Source organism: Amblyomma maculatum, chromosome 1 (assembly GCF_055883805.1).
Source record: "Amblyomma maculatum isolate TAMU_Amacu chromosome 1, ASM5588380v1, whole genome shotgun sequence".
In the NCBI taxonomy this organism is placed as follows: Eukaryota; Metazoa; Arthropoda; class Arachnida; order Ixodida; family Ixodidae; genus Amblyomma; species Amblyomma maculatum.
This window is the reverse complement of record NC_139344.1, coordinates 418545463-418565161: the sequence shown is the minus strand read 5'-3', so window position 1 is coordinate 418565161 and position 19699 is coordinate 418545463. Positions and strand designations below refer to the sequence as shown.

The following is a 19699-nucleotide window of genomic DNA, read 5'->3' as shown; positions in this document are numbered from 1 at the left end:
GTCTAGTCTTACCGCGGGAAATACGCTGAAGAAATATAAAGTTTCAATATTTAACCTCCAAGTACTCGTAGTGATCATTTACCGGAATCGTATGCCGACCAATTTAATTAAATGGGGAAGATTCGAAAATTGCTAGGTGTGAGATAAATAATATGAAATTTTCACAGTAGTCTTAAGCATACTAAGTTGACACAAGTTTAAAACATGAACAATGTCCTGGGTAAAAACTGAAGGACGTTTAAGCTTCGCCGTTAAGAGTTCAACACGGTAGCGTTATAAGGCACCACTCGCTGTCCTTAAATCCCAATGCTTTGAATACGATGGGTGGATGTATAAGGCTTTGAATTGGGTGGCGGCTCGCGCCATCTGTAGGGGAAGCACCGAACTATCGAAGGAATTTTCCATTCAGAGCAGCATCGCAGGTAAGGAAAGATAAAATGTTCTTTGCTACTCGCTTAGCGATTACTTTCGTAATTAAATTCTTTTTGATGATGCACCTGAACATTAGCTGATAGAAGACAGTGCATATATTAGGTCCACCCTTATTCAGAAAGCAGCCAAGCGGTTGTGTGGCGGGTGTAACAAATACCATGTCAGCAAAAAAAAAAAAAACGCGGTTCTGTGGCGGAGTGGTTGCGTGTTCGCTTCGCACTGAGAAGCAACCGTGTTCGACCTCGTGGGTTTCTGCGAAATTTTATATATTTTTTTAGTTTCTTCTGATTTTTGTGTTACAGGCACAACGTCGACATCGGCTTCTCTGCGACACGGGGCCCTTAACGCTATCGCGTTAATACTGGTAGTTGCCGTCGATGCGGATTTGTCGGAACTGAAGATTGTTGTGTCTACGGTATATAATCCGCACTTGGAATAAGTAAGAGAGTTAGGCAGGTCATTATTGAAGACTGAGAAAAGAAGTGGGCCTAATGTTTACGCTGGTGTAGTGAGGCTCGTATACTTGTATTTCGAAGCACAAAGCAGAGGTGTAAATAGTAAGCCCTGGTGGCGACTTTTGACTACAACGTTTTCTTTTTATTACCACTATTATGATCGAGATAGGGCTACAGTGTTCGAATCTTCAGTGCTGGAGTTGTAGGCTAGTGTGATCGGCTATCGTTATTCGCCTCTGGTTGGAGTGTCTGCACCTGCGCAGATCACCATGATTCTAGGGAGCCTCGATGTGCACGCCACACTCACGTGCGCGTCGAGGACGTGCGCTGGAGGCACCTTACTTGAGCGCCAGATGGCGCCACCTTCCCACATTCCCGCAAAGACGCCTGCCGCGTCGGGACCAATCGGCGCGTGCGCACTGGCGGCGCGCGGTAGCCTGTCACTGTAGAAGATCGCGATATGCTACAAATATCTAATTACATTGCTTGGATCCGAAATCCCCCAATGGAAACCCGTCCGTTTAGCCCATAGAGTTCCTTACACTACCTAGAGGGAAAGCTGAGGGCGCTGCACTTCAGTCACCATGGGCGCGCTAAGAATCATGGGCCGGTGTGCTACTTGTTGCGGGACAGTCGGTTTTTCTCGGGTACGTGGAGTGGCGTTACTGCGATGTTTCTTTTTTGTAATCATCACCATCTGAAGGTGCGTACATAGACCGCGAAAGCCATAGTAGCGAAGGCGCAAAAGCAGACGTCGCCAATAAATGGTTTCTGTTTCCGGAAATGCCACTAAAAACTTCCTTAAGTGATTGCACGACAATAAATATTTTCATAACATTTTTTATTTCAAAGTGTGCCTATTAAGTGCGAAATATTGGTATTTGTGCTGCTCAAAACTAAGCCAAAAGGAGAAAGAGCCATCGCTTATTTTGGATAAATCTCACACTGGCATTCTGTTTCTCTCTTTTTTTGTAATTTATAGTCACAATATTCAATCTTAGGACATTATTTACGGTGGAACAACGTTTATCTTTGCATTAGTTCTGACCAAAAGTTGTAGTTCTGCACTCGGTAGATCTCCGGCCCATGATGCTTTGAGCGCCCATGGTGGCTGAACTGGCCGTCTGAAAACTCCATGTAAACTCCCATAGACGGCAGCACAGCTTTCCCTCTAGGTAAGAGTAAGAAACTCTATGGTTTACCCTCAATTAAAGCGCGATACAACAGCGATTTATGCGTCGCGTACTTGAGCCTTCAAACCTTTGCAGCAGCTTAACTATGAAAAACATCGATGGAGCTCGCAGAATAATCAATAAACATGTAGTACCGTATTTCCGGCATATGCCCATATTCTCTAGGCAAACGTTCATTGTAAACATTCAGTCCAGTTAGCTACCCGCACCCGGCACATAGTGCCCCCAACGCCCTTCAGGATTAAGGATTCATATAAATATTTGCGTGAAAGCAGGGCGCAAGTAACACTGTGCCTCCTACTAGGATAACTGTTAGGCATTTTGTGTCACATGTGCCAGCACTGAAAAATAAATGTTGTTGAGTGTGCACCGATAGATAGCGTGAAAAGCACCAAATTTTATCTTTTGGCATGTGCAGCCGCCGGATTGTGCAGCCGAATTGACGATCGTTCTTTACCGCAATAATTGACGCAAAAAAAGAACTGTATTGTGCCCTTTATACGGTTACTTTCCCGCAGCAACCCACAATTGGTGCCGATAAGTTTTCTTGTGTTACATTGTGTTTTATGGCTCATAAGCAACTAAGTCTATCATGCGCCTATCGCGGTTATTTATCCTTCATGAATTTCATGATATTTTTGTTGGCCCTTTAGGCCGGCGCAGACGTTCAGTGTAAAATCATTAACACGGCAATCTTTCTGCATTACTCGGAGTGCGTTAGTTGACCAAATTTCGAATGAAAGCATAGAGAAAATGTTCAACATGAAGCTTTGAGTGCAGATCTACGTTTCGCGTCAGCGCTTGGAAAGACAATCGCCATATAGCGACGGCACGTAACGGTTGGTTCATAAGGCCTACGTTAGAGGCTATCAGGCCTGTTTTGCGAAGGAATGCCGAGTGTGGTAGTGGGAAATGGGCTCTGTAATTCCTTTACGCTCTTCTGTAATCTTCTTCTGCAAGCCGTACTTTCCTTTTATGGGGTCGTAATTGCTAACATTCGTTTTCTCTACGTCACATATTCACTGCCTCTTCCACATTTGTAAACGCTCACACATGACACAGGTCTAGCACAACTATTTTGTGAACGATCGTCCGCATTACTCACCCGGCTTTTCGCAATCGTCCTCCATGGCGCAGGCGACGTGTTTGGATAACATAGCTGCAGCGACAAAAGAGCTGCATGCAGCAAAGTGCTCACGGCGCTGATTGCCGTTTTTGTAAGTATAGATTATCGGCAAGGCTCTCGCCGCGGAGCTTAATCGGCGACCGGCCACAACGCTGTCTTATGTGTACTTACACAACGAGACTTTTAGATAACAAGCACTGATACAACATCAGACGCTTCAAGGACTCCTATTTTCTCCTCAGGCCATGCGGATATGTCCCCTGCCGGGAGCAGCCACAGCCACCTGCATCACCAAAACTGAAGCTTGAACCAGTCGACCGGCTCATATCGAGTAGTATATCCCCTCCTTATTACATCTCGAGCCACTGTTAAATATTAGGAGTATTGTTTGACCAGCACCTGTTCTGGAATAACATGTTGCATACGTTTTCGGAAAGCTGAAGGCTGTCGGTAGCGTAATGTATAGCCTTGAAGAAAAAATTGCTGTGCACATTAGAACAAAGGTATATAAAGTATTACCCAAATTAGCAATTCAGTATAGCATCACGCTATGCGGCACATGGTGCCATAATACCTAATAACCCCGTAGTTACGAGGATTGTCAGTAGCATAATCTATATAAGAGGATATGAAATATTTAGAGGCAGAAAAAATACTTTATTCTAGAAATACTTCCAGGTATGTCACCTGCTTATGTACAGTCTGCTATCCGGCTATTATATTTAGCATTCTTTCATGATGCTCGTACAAGAAAAAGGCCATCATTAAAAACAAGTGCGCTGATCTTGCCTACTTTCTTGAAGAGCTTCAACATAACTTAGACGCTATTTTGTTAAACGAAATATGGGCAGCTAATGAGACAGATTTTCTAGTGCTTTATAACTATAGATTGTTCTTTGTAAACCGTCCTTCACGATGAGGTGGTGTTGCAATTTATGCCAAAATGTGCCACGGAAGTGGTATGGCATGAATTATTCATGATAACTACAGACTGCGAAGTACCGACAATGAAAGCAAACGATAAGATTGGCTCAGTTCTATATAGGCCATCATCAGGCAGTAATAAAAACTTTCCAGGCTTTTTCATTTATTTTTACATTCCAACACAAGGAAGCAACCACCTTGTATAATCGGTGGTGATTTTAATGTTTCCACCACAGAAGCACATTTCACTACTTACGTATTCCAAGCAAATGTTATGCCTAGGGGTTTCTCGAGTGTAATTGCCATATCACATGCTTCGGTCACACGAAGCTTTGTGACGCTGATGGCACCCTCCCGAGCGGAGCGGACGTACTTGCGGACGTAGGTGAACATATCAAGCCAATAATAGCGCAGGCGAAGCAGTGAGTATATTTTAAAGACGCCGGCATTAGCCTACTGTAGATCATCGTGAAAGAGTGCGCAGACTTCTGACCTCAAATGGGCAGGGATGACAAGTAGCCACATCCTACCGTCAGATGTGTAGTTACGGCTGTACAGGAGGTCGTTGCGAATGGCGAAGTGAGCAGCCTGGTGGCGGATAGCGCGAGGTACTGGTGGGGCCGATGGATCCGAGAGGGAGCTGATAAGGCGAGCTATCCGAGGATCCAGTTGTTGCGCGCCAACCATGTTGCGCAAAGGATGCGTCAACGAAGAGCGTTCGACGCGGGAACGGCAGGCGCTGAGAGGAGGTAGGGGAGAGAAGGCTTCGGTGTAGCTGTGCATCTGGCCGTAGCGATATATGACACGAATATCGTAACTCCTGGAGACGGAGGGCATTTAGGTTCTTTCAGTGAGGCCAATCAAAACAAGGAATGGTGGCCCGTGACGATGTCGAAAGGGCGACCGTAGACGTAAAGGCGAAACATGGAGACCTCCCAAATGATGGCTAGGCATTGACGGAATAACTAGATTCTGCTTTCGTCCGAGAACCACTCGTGTAGGCAACGACATATATTTTAAAACATGGTTTGTGTTGCGCAATAACTGCGCCGAGACCAACGTTACTGGCATCGGTACGAATTTTGGTGTGAGCAGTTGGATCGAAGTGCCGTAAAATGGGAGGTGAGACGAAGAGACGGCGCAGTATTGTCAAATCGGTGTCACAGGCGTTTGACCAACCGGTCAGGTCGTTGTCGTCGCGAAGGAAGTTCGTCAAAGGCGCGATGACAGTGGCGAATTTCGAACAACACGCCAGAAGTAGGAGCATATGCAGATAAAGCTGCGGATTTCTTCATTGTTCACGGCTTCGGGAATTCAACAACGGCGCAAAGCTTGGCAAGATCAGATAGTACGCGTCCTTGGAAACTACGTGACCAAAAAGCGGGAGTTTGCGAGCACCAAAGCGACGCTTCAGATTAAGTTGGAGCCCTGCTTCGGTCAAACAGTTTAACACGCACTCCGAACGGAGAAGGGGGCTTTCGAAATCAGAATACGACGATGTCATCTACATGGCAGACAAGTTTTTCCCTTCAGGCCATGGAATATTGAGTCCATCATGCGCTGCAAAGTGGCCAGCGCATTACAAAATCCGAAGGGCATGAAGTTGAATTCATACAGACCATCAGGTGTTACAAACGCGGTCTTAGCGTGTGCGACATCCGCTAGAGAGACTTGCCAATATCCTGATAGCAGGTCTAAAGACGAAAAGAATTCAGCTCCTTTTAAGCACTCGATGGCGTCATCAGTTAGAGGAAGCGGAGAGACATATTTGCGTGTGATGTTGTTAACGTGCCAATAATCGACGGAAAACCTTATAGTGCCATCCTTTTTACAAGAACTACAGGCGAGGCCCACGGACTAGTAGATAGTCGAGCGAGATCCCGCTAAAGCATGTCATCCACTTGGTCTTCAATAATCTGTCCTTTAGCCACCGATAAACGGTATGAGCATTACCTTAGCGGCTTTTACGTACCGGTATCAATCTCGTGGGTGACGGTAGCCGTGCGGCCGAGGCGGCTTTTTCAAATATCAAACGAACAGCGATACTTGCCCAGTAAATGAAGAAGCTGGGCGCGCTTTAGTGGGGCGGGGTTTTCTTGGACAGAACCAGAAAAGACTTCTGCTGCAGCGGACAAAGTAGGGATCAGGCAAAATAAGTGAACTGGTAGGAAGAGAGGAGAAGTCAGTGCAACTTTCCGAGATGATCAAGGCATTGATGAGCTGGACATGGTCAAGTCACTTATTACGAAGTAAAGAGCAGGGGATCAGAAAAGGGTTGGAGACCTGAATTAGGCTGCAGCCGTCTTGGACACTGAGCACAGTGGAGTGGAGGGTGGAAGTAGGGCGTTACGAGATGCGAAGCTTTCGGACGGGGTAAAAATGACGTGCCGTCAAGAGCGGAGAAGCCGAACGGTATATAAGCGAGGAGGTACCTCGATGTCGTCAGTCACAGTCAGCTTGCTCGGTGCAGAAAACAAATCAATTTTCTAAGGGGTGTTGCATGGGAGAAGTTCGAGTTCGGAGCGAGCGCAATGGATGATGGCGTGATGGTCGCAGAAAAAGTCCCAGCCTAAAATTAGGTCATTGGAGCACGGCAAACTGAACGACAAATTCTGTTCTATATAAGGAGCTTTGAATGAAAGCTCTGGTTGTGCAAGCTACCAAAAGCAAGACACGCTGCGCATTAGCGGTGTGAAGCGAAAGGTCGCGTAAAGGCTTCATCACTGTGCGTGGCTTGCAGCGTAGTTTTCGGCTCATCACAGACACAGCAGCGCCAGTATCTATAAGGGCAAGGCCAGTCACATATTTCACAGCATCTAGCATATTCGCAGGGAGTAGACGAGGCGTTATATTGTTCGACATACTCGCAGTTCTCGCCTCGGGAACTGCTCTAATTAATTTTCCCGAGGCGCTTTGGTGAATCGACGCAGCAGTGAAATCGAGCGCCTGGATGATGTAATACGGCTGCGAGCAAGTGGTCGGTCGTCAGCGGAATCAAGGTTGGCTGAAGAGGAGGGACGTGGAGTGTATTTAGCAGGCGCATAGGCGTAGGGTCGTGAGTAATCCACAGGCGGCACGACGCGGCGACAACACTAACGCATAATGTGTCCAGGGACACCCGACTCGTAACAAATCGGTAGATTGTGCCCAATACGCCAAGGGCTGGAACGAAGAGGGGTCGGCCGAGGAGGATTGAAAGCTGCTGGTGGCGGTGGAAGGCAGAACGAGATACCCGAGTCGGCGCAGAGGCATCAGAAGACGTCAGCGTACGTGGCGAGCGCTGCAACTGGAACCTGTTGAAAAACGGTTGGTAGCACCTCAGCCACCTGGTCTCGAATCACAGCCTGAAGTGTTGGGGCCCGGTCAGATGGAGTGGCCTGAACGCTATGAAGAAGGGACAGTTGTCGTGCCACTTCCTCGCGCACAAAGTCCTCGATCTGGTCAAGCAGCGAGCTGCTGGTTGGCGACACAGCCAGGCTGGAAAGTGAATCTGGTTGTAGGGATGTTAGTTGCGCTGGAAATATACGATGTTTGCGGAGCTCATCATAGGTCTGGCAAAGCGTGAAAGTCTCGGCAGCGGTTTTGGGGTTGTGAGCGAAAGCATTTGAAATGCGTCTGCCTCGATGCCTTTTAAAATGTGCCTGATGCAACTGCCAACCACTGGAAGCCTCCAGCAACATATTAGCACATATACACTACAACAATATATCCGGAAGAGACACATCCCAATAAGCCTCATAGTTTTCTCTCGATGTGCAGACACTCTCCTATTCAAAAAATGGAAGTTACTGATTTCGAAATCAAATATTAGAAAGTAACTTGAACTCACAAGAACGCTTCATTTGTATTTTAAAAACTGTTTTTTATCTCTCTACACCTGAGACAGCTAGCGGGCGAGCTTGTCCTCAGCCAAAGTGATTCTCGCAAACGTAGTTGGCATGGCGTTACTACTGACCCCGCCGCGGTGGCGCAGTTAGGATGCTTAACTGCTGTACCCAAGGATGCGGAATCTAATTGCGGACGCGGCGAACGCTTTTCCATGAAGGCGAAAAGCAATGCGCCCGTGTACTACGCGATGGCAGTGCACGTTGAAGAACCACAAGTGGTCGAATTTTCCGGAGCCCTCCACTACGGCGTCTTTTATAACCTTAGTCGCTTTGGGACGTTAACCCCATAAACCAAACTAGACTAAATCAATTACCACTGAAAGCACAGCCCTACATGTTGTCTGCAGCAGTTTATAGGGGCAGCTAATTAGAGCATGTTTTAACATGCTGCCTTGGCTAAACACTTGAGCACTGCCCAAGTATATACCTCACGTCTCAAGGAGGCCTAGTACTCATTGGTAAACTTTTTGTTTCTGTGGTAGAAAGTTGTCTGTTTCGTCAAAGAAATGCAAATTTTTAAGAATGGCTGAAGCCAGTGTAAGTAAATTAATTGGCTAGTAATTTGGGTCATTTTTCCCGCGATTGGAATGTCGCACGTCCACTCGGTGTGGAAAACGGAGCCATCTTTGAATATCACTCCGCTGAATGCATCCTTCGTGGCCTCCTCACATCTGCCTCGGAAGAAGCAGTGAGGAAGAGAAGGTGACGTGGTAGTGCGCCGTATAGTGTGGTGATTTCATGGGCATCACCCTGCGTGCAGAAACAAAGCGCAATTTTCAAATTTGTCGAAAAATACCTATATATCTCAACTTTCAGCAGGAATTGAGTGATCATGTTTTAGAAATTATGAATACAGATATGCCTATTACTACTGGCGAGCTGCACCCCAAGGCTAGTCGAATTTTCGGTGTTCTTAAAAAACAATACGGCTGCTACTAATGCTCACTTGAAACATGCAATTTAAACCAAGTCCTGTACAGTACTGTTAAAAGCTAACTATCAGTAGTTAACCAGTTCACTAGTCCACGAGATTCATCTGCTTTTTGGCGTCTGCCAACATTGAGATTGCCGAAAAACCTGCCTCTCTTTACCTTTTTGTTTTTCACATTCATGTTTTTCACATTCGCTGTTCTTGCTGTTTATTCTTTCTTGTTGAGATTACATGATTATTCTGGGCGCCTTTCTCATCTTATGCCACACTTTCTCAAAACCAGCCCCTAACTTAGCGATAGAGCTGGTAGGTCAGTTTCCAGCAACATACCGAAATATTCGTCTCAGAGGTTGTCAAAGTAAAACGTATTTCAAGGAAGCGGGAGTTCACAGTACCTGCTGTCAAACTTATTGGCCTTTATGATATATAGAACAGATCAAGCCTTTTGCTTTTACCAGAGAAAAAAAATACGTTGCTCGTCACTTTCACACAGTCGTTGCAGTCATCACCACGCTTGGACTCTGGTTTCATCAGTCCGAATTGTACCCACTTCAAGGTCATCGCTCGGGTGTGATAACCTTCACGTGGGTACAGTTCCAGTACCCACATTAAGGTTATCGCATCCCAGTACCCAGTACTAGTTCTCACGTGGGAATTGGTTATTACTTGTATTATAGTAGGTAAAGATGTGTACTTCTTGCTTTACTGTACTGAATTGTTTCCCAGCAGGTAGCTGCGAAACAATATGCATGCTTTTGTAAAGCGCATAAATATCTGTTATTCCAACATTCTCGCATACTAAGGATGGTATCCCATATATACAAGTAGAATCAAACGTAAACAAATTTTCATTGATACACACGTACATTTAATTCCTTCAAAAACAGAAATAATTTCATTCCACCATAAACAATCATAGGATCACAACTTTCATATTACAGCTTTCAACACTGGCACGAACTGGTTATCAGCTAAATCCTTCCTACGTGGATTATACAGCCTATTCTTATTTTTGGGTACTTGTGTGTATGCTTGTGTACATCTTCCCAGTCACAGATTAGCGGCTCAGTTACAGAGTTTAACATTTACATGTTGCAACGGTGCAAGGATACCGGCGCAGTCCGCACGGGTAGCCAGGCCAGTAGCTCGCAATGATCTTAACGAGCTCTCTTATCTCCCAGCATGCTCGCGTATACACTTGTGGTTCTAAATGTGTATATTCCAGACAGCATATACCATCACTTAGTTCAAGGTGCAAGGTCTGGCTAATGACATCCTTGTGTATCCGAGGAACAAGAGGCGGTATGATGTTGGAATTATTTGAACCCACGCCGCAGCGAGCACGCTTGCCTGTCCAATATTTGGGCTGTGCAAATATCCGAGCGGACTTACGGGTAGGCATGTTTATGGCCCCTCATTATTATAGAAGAGATTGTAGCGGCGAAAGTCCGCACAGTCACTTGGGCACTCATAAGCAGCAGGCATAAGAAACCAGGTTTGACACAGGTTCTATAGCAGAAACCATTATGGAAATGAGAACATCAATCTTAGTACAAACGGCAAATTCCTCTACATTGACAACCAAAGTAACATATGTGCATTTTAGCTGCAGAAACCACTCGGATGGAAAAATCTACATTCGCCAAATATTGGCCTTTCACCTGCTTTCTCTTCTCATCGAGTGCCGTTCCCCATACAGGTAAGACGATTGAAGGGGTGGGTTCATTTACAAGCAGTCAAGCGTGGAAGCGTCAGCGCCAGGCCAAGGCATCACTTATACCCACTGCGTGTCCTTCACTTCCAAAATTGATTTCTCACAAATGTCATTTCGAAGGAAGTACCCAATGAATAGCCCATACATCGAACTCTTTTGCTGCGTGCTAGCCAATCAAACTTAATTACGAAAGGAAATGCTGAAACCTATTATGAACGTGAAATTTCCAATGGTGCCCGAGAAAAGCTGCAATCTGCCTGTATGATAAAAGCTACATTAGAAGAAGTTCAGGCTAGGACAAAGCTCTGTAGCACTTAAATATAATTTGCAGCTAAGTCACATCAAGAGTATATAAAAAAGAAGGTCTTGGTCAGCCTCAGTCAAGAAAGTTCATGTCCGACCACATCTTGGCCAGTTCGCTGCCTTCGGTCTCTTTCTTAAATTTTTCATTCAATCTTTTCAGCTGCTCTTCAGAGAAGTGGTTTTTCCAGTCTCCTACAACCCCTTTTCGCACGTAGGCGACGTTTTTCGCGGCGTCTGCGCCGGCCGAGTGGGTCCCTTCATGGAAGTACTGAAATCCTTTGAAAGCCAGACCCTGAAACTCAAAGCTTCCTCGAAAAAAGTCTCGAATCATGTCGTTGGTGTACTTCTTCATCTCCTCGACGCTACTATATTTAATCACATCGCGGAGACCCTTACGATCGTCTTTTAAGAGGTTAGATTCATACTCAATCCCCATGAACCGCGCTATCTTGAGGATGATTTCTTCAGGGTTCCGCTTCATATCCTCGTACAAGACAAAGAGGACGTTGGGATCCCTACTCCGCTTGTACCAGTCCTTGTAGAAAGTAAAGAAGTTGCCACAGTCAACTTCGTCACTCATGAAATGTTCGAAGGTGTCGTCGAAGGTGCCGTTGTAATCGTATCCGAAAAATGTAAGCCAATGGTAATGCAGGGATACAATGACGTCACGCGGGTTGCGAGCAACTACAATATACTTGGCCTCAGGGCTATACTCAAGAAGCTGCAACGGAAGATGCGTTTTGAAAGCCCCAGGCTTTTTCATCCACTCCACGCACTCAGCCCCAAAGGCTTCGATGTACGGACTGGCCCTGTAGAATTCTTCGGCGTTCGCTGGTGGCACGCCGCAAGTCTGAATGAGGTACACTATGTGCTGGGTCCAGGTGGTACCGCACTTGGCGTAGGTGACTATGTAGAGGTCGTCTTTAGTGGGCTTATAATTGGTACCGGACTCGATAATCTCACGCTGGAAAAAGGCAGGTACTGGAACGCCCTTGTAATACTGCAATGCTGGCTTGTTCGTCTTCACCATCTGGTTGCCAGCTGTGATGAAATGAAATATTTGTATGATGGAGTAACTTATATAGTAATAATAATAAAAATAATAATAATACTAATAATAATATCATTCATTTTTTTTCAGAACCAACATGCATTGTGCAAAAGTAACTTTGGCAATTGGGGAAGCGCGCTTTGGGATCGAGGTACGGGATCTCAATAAGAAATGCGTTTTAGCACTTCTCTAAGCAGTACAGAGCCACGCAGCATTTGAGGTTCACCTTCTCAGCTTATCATTTCTATGCGTGAGTTAATTAAAACCAAGAGCTAGCGTTAAGCTCCTAGCAAACCATCCATAAGAAGTCAGACTGAGTTTCATCAGTTCCACTAATCCATTTTTTAAGTCTGTTGTTATTCCTATCACTCCTCCGACTGCAAAGCGCACGGAAAAACCATCTACTCTCTCCTACGCGGAAATATGCGCGTTTGAGAGGTCAAAATGCCATCGTTCCTCAAATCGATCGATTATCCACGGAAAGGAGAGAGAAAAATGTTCAAATTCTCATGCGATTCCTCTTCTGTGGGGCCTGATAGGTTTTGGAATATAAATAAATTGTAAATTAGTAAACATAAACAAGAATTGTGATGCAAGCCAGATATGAAGCGCACTGTTAACTTGGACAATGCCACCTCTAGATACGAAGAAATCTAATATCCTAGTCATATACTTTTTGGTACCGCCTATCTGTCCACTATCAGCTAGCAAAGCAATTAACCCTAAATATACAATACTTTTGATTACAAAAGGCTGGCCTTCATCGGCCCTATTCCCACTCGCACATTACGCAAACTACTCGCACAGTTAATAAAATTATAATAGTTTCCTCCCAACAGGCTGCAAGTGAATCTCATTCATCTGCTGCTTTGAATTGAAAGTGAAAGCTATACACAATATGAGCAGTTGAATATATAAAATTGGCTTCTCTGTGCTTCGCAAGGAGGAAACGAAGTGAGGAAAGGGTGGACTTCTTTATTTAGTCATTTGGGGTTACTGGCTGCTGCCCACTCATTTCCTGCTTACTCACGATAATGGCAATCTGTTAGACACCTTTTGTCGTCGGTTTTGCTCATCAGAATTCTTTCTTGTCATCTTCATAATCACTTCGCTTTGGGCAAAGGTAATCTATGATGCCCCGTTTTCGAACAGCGGGCTTTAGAGTGGCTTATGCTTAGCTGGTCATTTTTATATACGTGCCTCCGCACCTTGTTATTGGCGTGATAAGTAATGTGGTAAGTTATGTCAGCAGGGACTATAAAACGCGAGGACCTGTTTGAGCGCAGCCGGACAGCGGCAGAGGTGCCGCCCAATAAAGGACTACGCAGCCTTGTCACCGTATCGTTCTTCTTGCAACACGCGAACAGCCCAACTTTTATGAAGCTGTTATTAAGGTGAAAGCATTAGTTGGCCCATGACAAGCGCGGGCAGGAAGTGTCCATACAAAGCAGTAAAAAAATCCTGTCAGGGCTCCCTCGCGTCCAGATGGCATTGAATTTGTGACGTCATTTATTGCTGACCCACGAAATGAGGAGTGGGACGGCAACATGCACACACTGCTTTGACAGAGACTTTTCAACTTCTATTAAATAATCAGAATTCCTACCCGTTATATCTTCTCACGTCATATTACCAATTCCTGTCAATGACGAAGACCTTGAAGTTATTGATATTAGTAAGCAGATCGATTCTCGATAAACAAAGTTTATCATTGCAAAGAGTTCATCGCAGTTATGTGAACAACGTTAATACCAGGATACAAAATTTTCAAACGAAGTCTACCAAACTGTTTTTAGTTACATGTGCTTCCGATAACAACAAATAGCATCCTAAGTAATATCTCTGAAATTTATTAACTTGTTATGAACGATAGTCTCGTAATCCCGGGCGTTGTAATTTCATCTCACCTAAACTGAAGTAAGGAATCTATATGTAATGATATTAACACGGTCATTATGATTCTGTTTCAAAAAAAGAAACCTTAAACCTTAATCTTCTTACCAAATGCGTGAAAACTATAGATAACGATTTTGCAAGTACAGTTATTGCCGTAGAATTCATCGTCTTCCCAGCCTCAGTAGGGTAGACATCCTGTTTTAGAATATTTAAATTCTTTTCGTATTCTTCAAACAAACTTACTGCGTCTCTGCTCTTGTCTCGTGGCAAAATGCTTTCTCAAAACAATAAAAACAAATAAACGTTTAGAGCGCTCTCTTCAACACGCCGGCTGTTTACGACATGGCATTGTTTCTTCGTTATGTTGTTAACTAGCGTGCAGTCTCCGACTAGTAATTATCGGTTCGACGTTCACACTCAAAACATAATTTAATCTTCTTTCGTTCTTTCCCATTCTAACAATAAAGCCAGAAATAAAACTACAATCATATAAGAAGAACGGTGCCTGAAGTTCAAATAATTATGTTCCGCTATATCTTACCATGTTTGGCACCTTCGGCTTCCATGGCTACTATACCATCCAACCAAGCTTCCAGAGAGTTGCCTGTCTGTGCGCCGATCGCCTGCGCGCTGTGGTACTGTCGCCATCAAAGGCTCGTAGGGTCAAGAACGCACTCTTTAACACCAAACGTCGTTTACAATAGAACCTTAGTGCTTATCTCAGATCAATAACCTCGGCGCCCCCACGTCCACTTGATTTCTTGCTTCATGAATGCAGTCAGGGTGATTAACGTATGGGGTCGTTTTTTTAGCTGCGAGCATACTCTTTCGAACAATGAAGCTCTCCCTGTTCGTTAACGATATCTGGCGGTAGGGTCATCCAGGCAGTAACTGTCGTATTGTTCACCTTGTGTGACTTGCCGCTGCCTTTTGCTTCTAAACTCGCTTATAAAAATGCTTGGCTTGATAGCTTTCTAAAGCCGTGATCTTGGTCTAATTATGGTTTTTCTGTTCTACTTACTAGAATTCCTCTTGACATATGTAATGTCCAAAAGTCATTTTCGATTTTAGTAGAGATAAAAGAAACCATCTTTCCGCGCAGACTGATCATTCCCTTCAATACTGAGCGGCCATACACGAAGTACTACGCGCTGAGAGCAGTGGTAGAAATCGAGTAGCAAGCGCAGTTCTAAGAGAGGCCACGCCTATGTGCTTATTTACGTTTAGCCAGATTTTCTGCTACAGCATATCGAGTGTGCTAGAACACAAGTACCTAGGGATACGTGTACACGAAACATATTCATACACGGAAAAGCATAAACCAACTCACACAAACGAAATCTTTGTGCTTCGCTTGATGGTCTGTTGTGGAATAAGTTTTATTTGTTTGCATGGTAGTGGTGGAGTGGAAAAATAACGGTTCGCACTGCACGGATCGCTAAGGGAAAGCGAGAGAGGATGTTCTTGAAGAAACTGGTAAAGAGAGCAACTTGAATAGCTAGACTGATGACTTCCGAAAAGAAGCTCTGTATTAGTTTCAATGATTACAATTCTAACATTACATTCTGTACACTCCAGCGACAAGTAAGGAAGCCCTCAAAGAAGAAAAGCGTGAGCTACATGAGCGTGTAGAATGGTTTGTGTCTTGTGCGGTTTAACGTCCCAAAGCGAGTCAGGCTATCAGAGCCATCGTTGTGGAGGGCTCCAGTAATTTCGACTTCCTGGGGTTCTTTAACGTGCACAAACATCGCATACAACGTGAGCGTCTTGCTTTGCCATCGAAAAGCGGCCGCCGCGGCCGGGATTCGATCGCGAGTTGATAGTGCAGAACAGCTTGAGCAGTACTCCCAGTCGAACAATCTGGAGATCAGGGCTGCACCATTTGATCTTGAACCTACCTATGTTTTTATACAAGCCAAGGTGGTGGGCGAATCCATGTCGTTGGACGACACTGACATGTTCCGCAGAGTGCCCAGGTACACCTCAAACGAAACAAGCACTTTTGTTCGTTTCACCCGTCTTGACAAAACGCCAAGAAAAACCTGGTTACGACTGGTACGTTCGGATGCGAAACAACGAGTGAAAATTCCAGAAATGAACATCTCACCCGCGAAAAAATGCAGCTTCTGGGCGCCGCAATCAAAAAAAGAAAAGTAAGTTCGATGGAAGCATGCGTGGGGCAAAGATGCTCGTTTGCTTTAACATGAGAGTAAAAAAAAAACACTGTTCGAACTTAATTTTTAACTTATATATTCTTTATCATTTTTGATCCGAAAAATATTATTCCAAGCCTTGTCCGCTTTGAACAATATGTTTCATTGCTTCATCAGTTCAAAGGAGAATTTGTGTTGTGCAAGTTGTCGAAGCAGAAAAAAAAAGGTTTGTCTTTAGGTTTTTGTTGACGGAAATAACACAATAGCCTGCAAATGAAACATTCTTTATATCACACTGTTTAAAAACAAAACCCACTCTGGAGAGCGAACATTTCTTATGAAAAATTAGCAGACGATCCACAACACCCACAGAGGCCCAGCAGGCCCAGTTGTTGCTGGAAATATTCATTTAATTCTCTTGAACTTTCCGCAAGCGCCTGCGAAGCGCTATAGATCGGGACATGACTGCGCTTATTCACGCATGCTGTTAGCGACGACAGGAATGTGAGCTTTGACGAGCTGCTTGAAGGGATGCTAAGGAGAAATTGAAGTTTCGCTGTATGGAATCATTAATCCATCTATAAAAAGAAAGTCGCCGCTTTCGCATTAGACCAAGCTGTTAAATGCTAGGCAAGGTTAAAAATTTAACACAAGCTCCGACACCATCTGCCCATTTAAGAAGCAGTCTTGGCTACCGAGTGCTACGACATTAGCTGACGAGCCAAGAAGCAAATACGAACAAACCAAGAGGAAACTGACTACTGTTGGTCGGGCACTTAATCATTGCGTTATATAAACATTTCAGTGAATGCCTTGTCCAGCTGCGACCCTATGATGCGCTCAGTCTTTGTTCGACTACACAACGGGAGCTTTTTTAGTATGTATGTATGTATGTATGTATGTATGTATGTATGTATGTATGTATGTATGTATGTATGTATGTATGTATGTATGTATGTATGTATGTATGTATGTATGTATGTATGTATGTATGTATGTATGTATGTATGTATGTATGTATGTATGTATGTATGTATGTATGTATGTATGTATGTATGTATGTATGTATGTATGTATGTATGTATGTATGTATGTATGTATGTATGTATGTATGTATGTATGTATGTATGTATGTATGTATGTATGTATGTATGTATGTATGTATGTATGTATGTATGTATGTATGTATGTATGTATGTATGTATGTATGTATGTATGTATGTATGTATGTATGTATGTATGTATGTATGTATGTATGTATGTATGTATGTATGTATGTATGTCTGTATGTATGTATGTATGTATGTATGTATGTATGTATGTATGTATGTATGTATGTACGTATGTATGTATGTATGTATGTATGTATGTATGTATGTACGTATGTATGTATGTATGTATGTATGTATGTATGTATGTATGTATGTATGTATGTATGTATGTATGCATGTATTGTAAGATTGGGGTTTATTGAGTAGATCAGCAGGACTGGGTAGGTCAGCGGCGAACACGGCTGCAGCGAACACAGTCAGGTGCAACACGCGCAGCGATCACGATGCCACTGCCTGGAATGTTTCTCGTGCACTACTTCCTTTTCACAATTACCCCCGGGACGAAGAGGAGACATCCTGGCGACTTACGGCGTGAGCAATACGGCAGGGTCATAATAAGGTTTGAGGCGCTGGACCTCAACAATCTCTCGTCCGCGCCGGCGTAGATCATGAGACGGCGTAAGAGGTTCCACCACATAATTAACCGGAGATGTGCGCTCCAGAACTCGGTATGGGCCATGGTATTTAGCAAGAAATTTTGAAGAGCGTTCAGGAGCATTTGAGGGTATCCGCAGCCACACAAGTGCGCCAGACGAGAAGTCCGGTGTCGAGTGTTGGTTGTCATGGTTGGATTTATGGCGGTACTGGGCGTTAGCTGTGAATTCGCGGGTAATTTGTCGACAGTCTTCCGCATGCTGGGCTGCTTGAGACGCAAGAGTATACTGTGATATGTGTGGCTGATACGGGAGTATGGTGTCGATTGTAGCAGAGGGGTGACGGACGTAGAGGAGAAAAAAAGTAGACTGCGTTGCGGTATTGTAAGCGTAAGTGACATACGGAAGTACGAGGTCCCAATTTGAGTGGTTGGAGGAGACGTACATAAAGAGCATGTCGCCAAGGGTACGATTGAAACGCTCAGTGATGCCATTAGTCTGGGGATGATAGGCGGAGGTGGTTCTATGAATAACGTTGCACCTGGTGAGCAAGGCTTTTACGACGTCACTCAAGAAAGCGCGTCCTCTGTCGCTGAGCAGCTCTCGAGGTGAGCCGTGACGAAGAACAAATCGCTGCAAAATGAAGGAAGCTACTTCTGACGCTGTGGCAGTTGGAAGTGCGGCGGTTTCTGCATACCTCGTCAGATGATCAACGGCTACGATAGCCCAGCGGTTGCCGGCAGCAGTATAGGGAAGCGGCCCGTACAAATCGATGCCGACGCGGTCGAAAGGGTATAGGGGGGGGGGGGGGGGGGGTAACGGCAGCAACTCTTCAGCAGAAAGTTGAGGAGATGGCTAGCGACGTTGACAGGTGAGGCATGAGCGAACGTACTTGATTACGAAGGTGTACAAGCCCCGCCAGTAGTAACGCAGCCGGATACGAGCAGCAACTCTCCAGCAGAAAGTTGAGGAGATGGCTAGCGACGTTGACAGGTGAAGCATGAGCCAACGTACTTGAGTACGAAGGTGTACATGCCCCGCCAGTAGTAACGCAGCCGGATACGAGTGTATGTCTTGAAGACGCGCGCGTGACCGGATTGTGGGTCAGCGTGGAAATAGTCACAGATTTGCGAAGGTAGCTGCCGGGGAATAACTAGCAACCACTTGCGGCCATCTGCGCAGTAGTTGCGGCGGTAGAGGAGGTTATCACGAATCGCAAAGTGGGAAGCATGGCGGCGGAGAGCACGTGATGGAGAAGCAGCTGTTGGACTGGAGATAAAATTGAGGAGAGAATTTATCCAAGGATCTTGCCGTTGCGCTGACGGCATGTCATTGATGTGAAGCAATGGCGGGGAATGGTCGGAAGAGGAAAGGCTCGCGACCTCAGCTATAAGGGGGCAGCGGGAAAGTGCGTCGGAGTCGTGATGCTTGCGGCCGGAGAGGTAAACAACGTGGACATCATATTCCTGAAGGCAAAAAGCCCATCTTGCTAGTCTGCCGGACGGGTCTTTCAGTGAGGAAAACCAGCAAAGCGCATGGTGGCCCGTCACTACTCAAAAGGGCGGCCATAGAGGTACGGGAGGAATTTAGTAAGAGCTCAAATAATCGCTAAGCACTCTTTTTCAGTGCCAGAGTAATTGGATTCAGCCTTCTTGAGTGTACGCCTAGCATGGGCGATAACGTATTCAGTATAACCTGATTTGCGCTGAGCGAGCACACCGCCGAGATCAATACCGCTGGCGTCCGTGTGGACTTCAGTAGGCGCTGTGAGGTCGAAGTGACGTAGGACAAGCGGTACTGTGAGGATGCGGCGTAAAGCATTGAAGGCATCGTCGCACGTTGACGACTACGACGAAAGGTCGGAACTGCCGGACAGAAGGTCTGTCAAGGGAGCAGCAACTGAAGCAAAATTTCTAATAAAGCGGCGAA

General features: G+C 45.1%; 1 protein-coding gene across 1 annotated transcript; it reads right to left on the bottom strand.

Annotated features, from left to right (window-relative positions):
* Positions 1-11038: 11038 nt before the first annotated feature.
* On the bottom strand, positions 11039-11995 carry LOC146209190 (sulfotransferase 1A1-like). The gene has a single exon (XM_084579787.1). The coding sequence runs from the start codon at positions 11993-11995 to the stop codon at positions 11039-11041; it is 957 nt and encodes a 318-aa protein (XP_084435913.1).
* Positions 11996-19699: the final 7704 nt, after the last annotated feature.

Excerpts from the sequence above, each read along its gene's own strand:
- LOC146209190 (XM_084579787.1), bottom strand. The coding sequence starts at position 11,995 with ATGGTGAAGACGAACAAGCCAGCATTGCAGTATTACAAGGGCGTTCCA.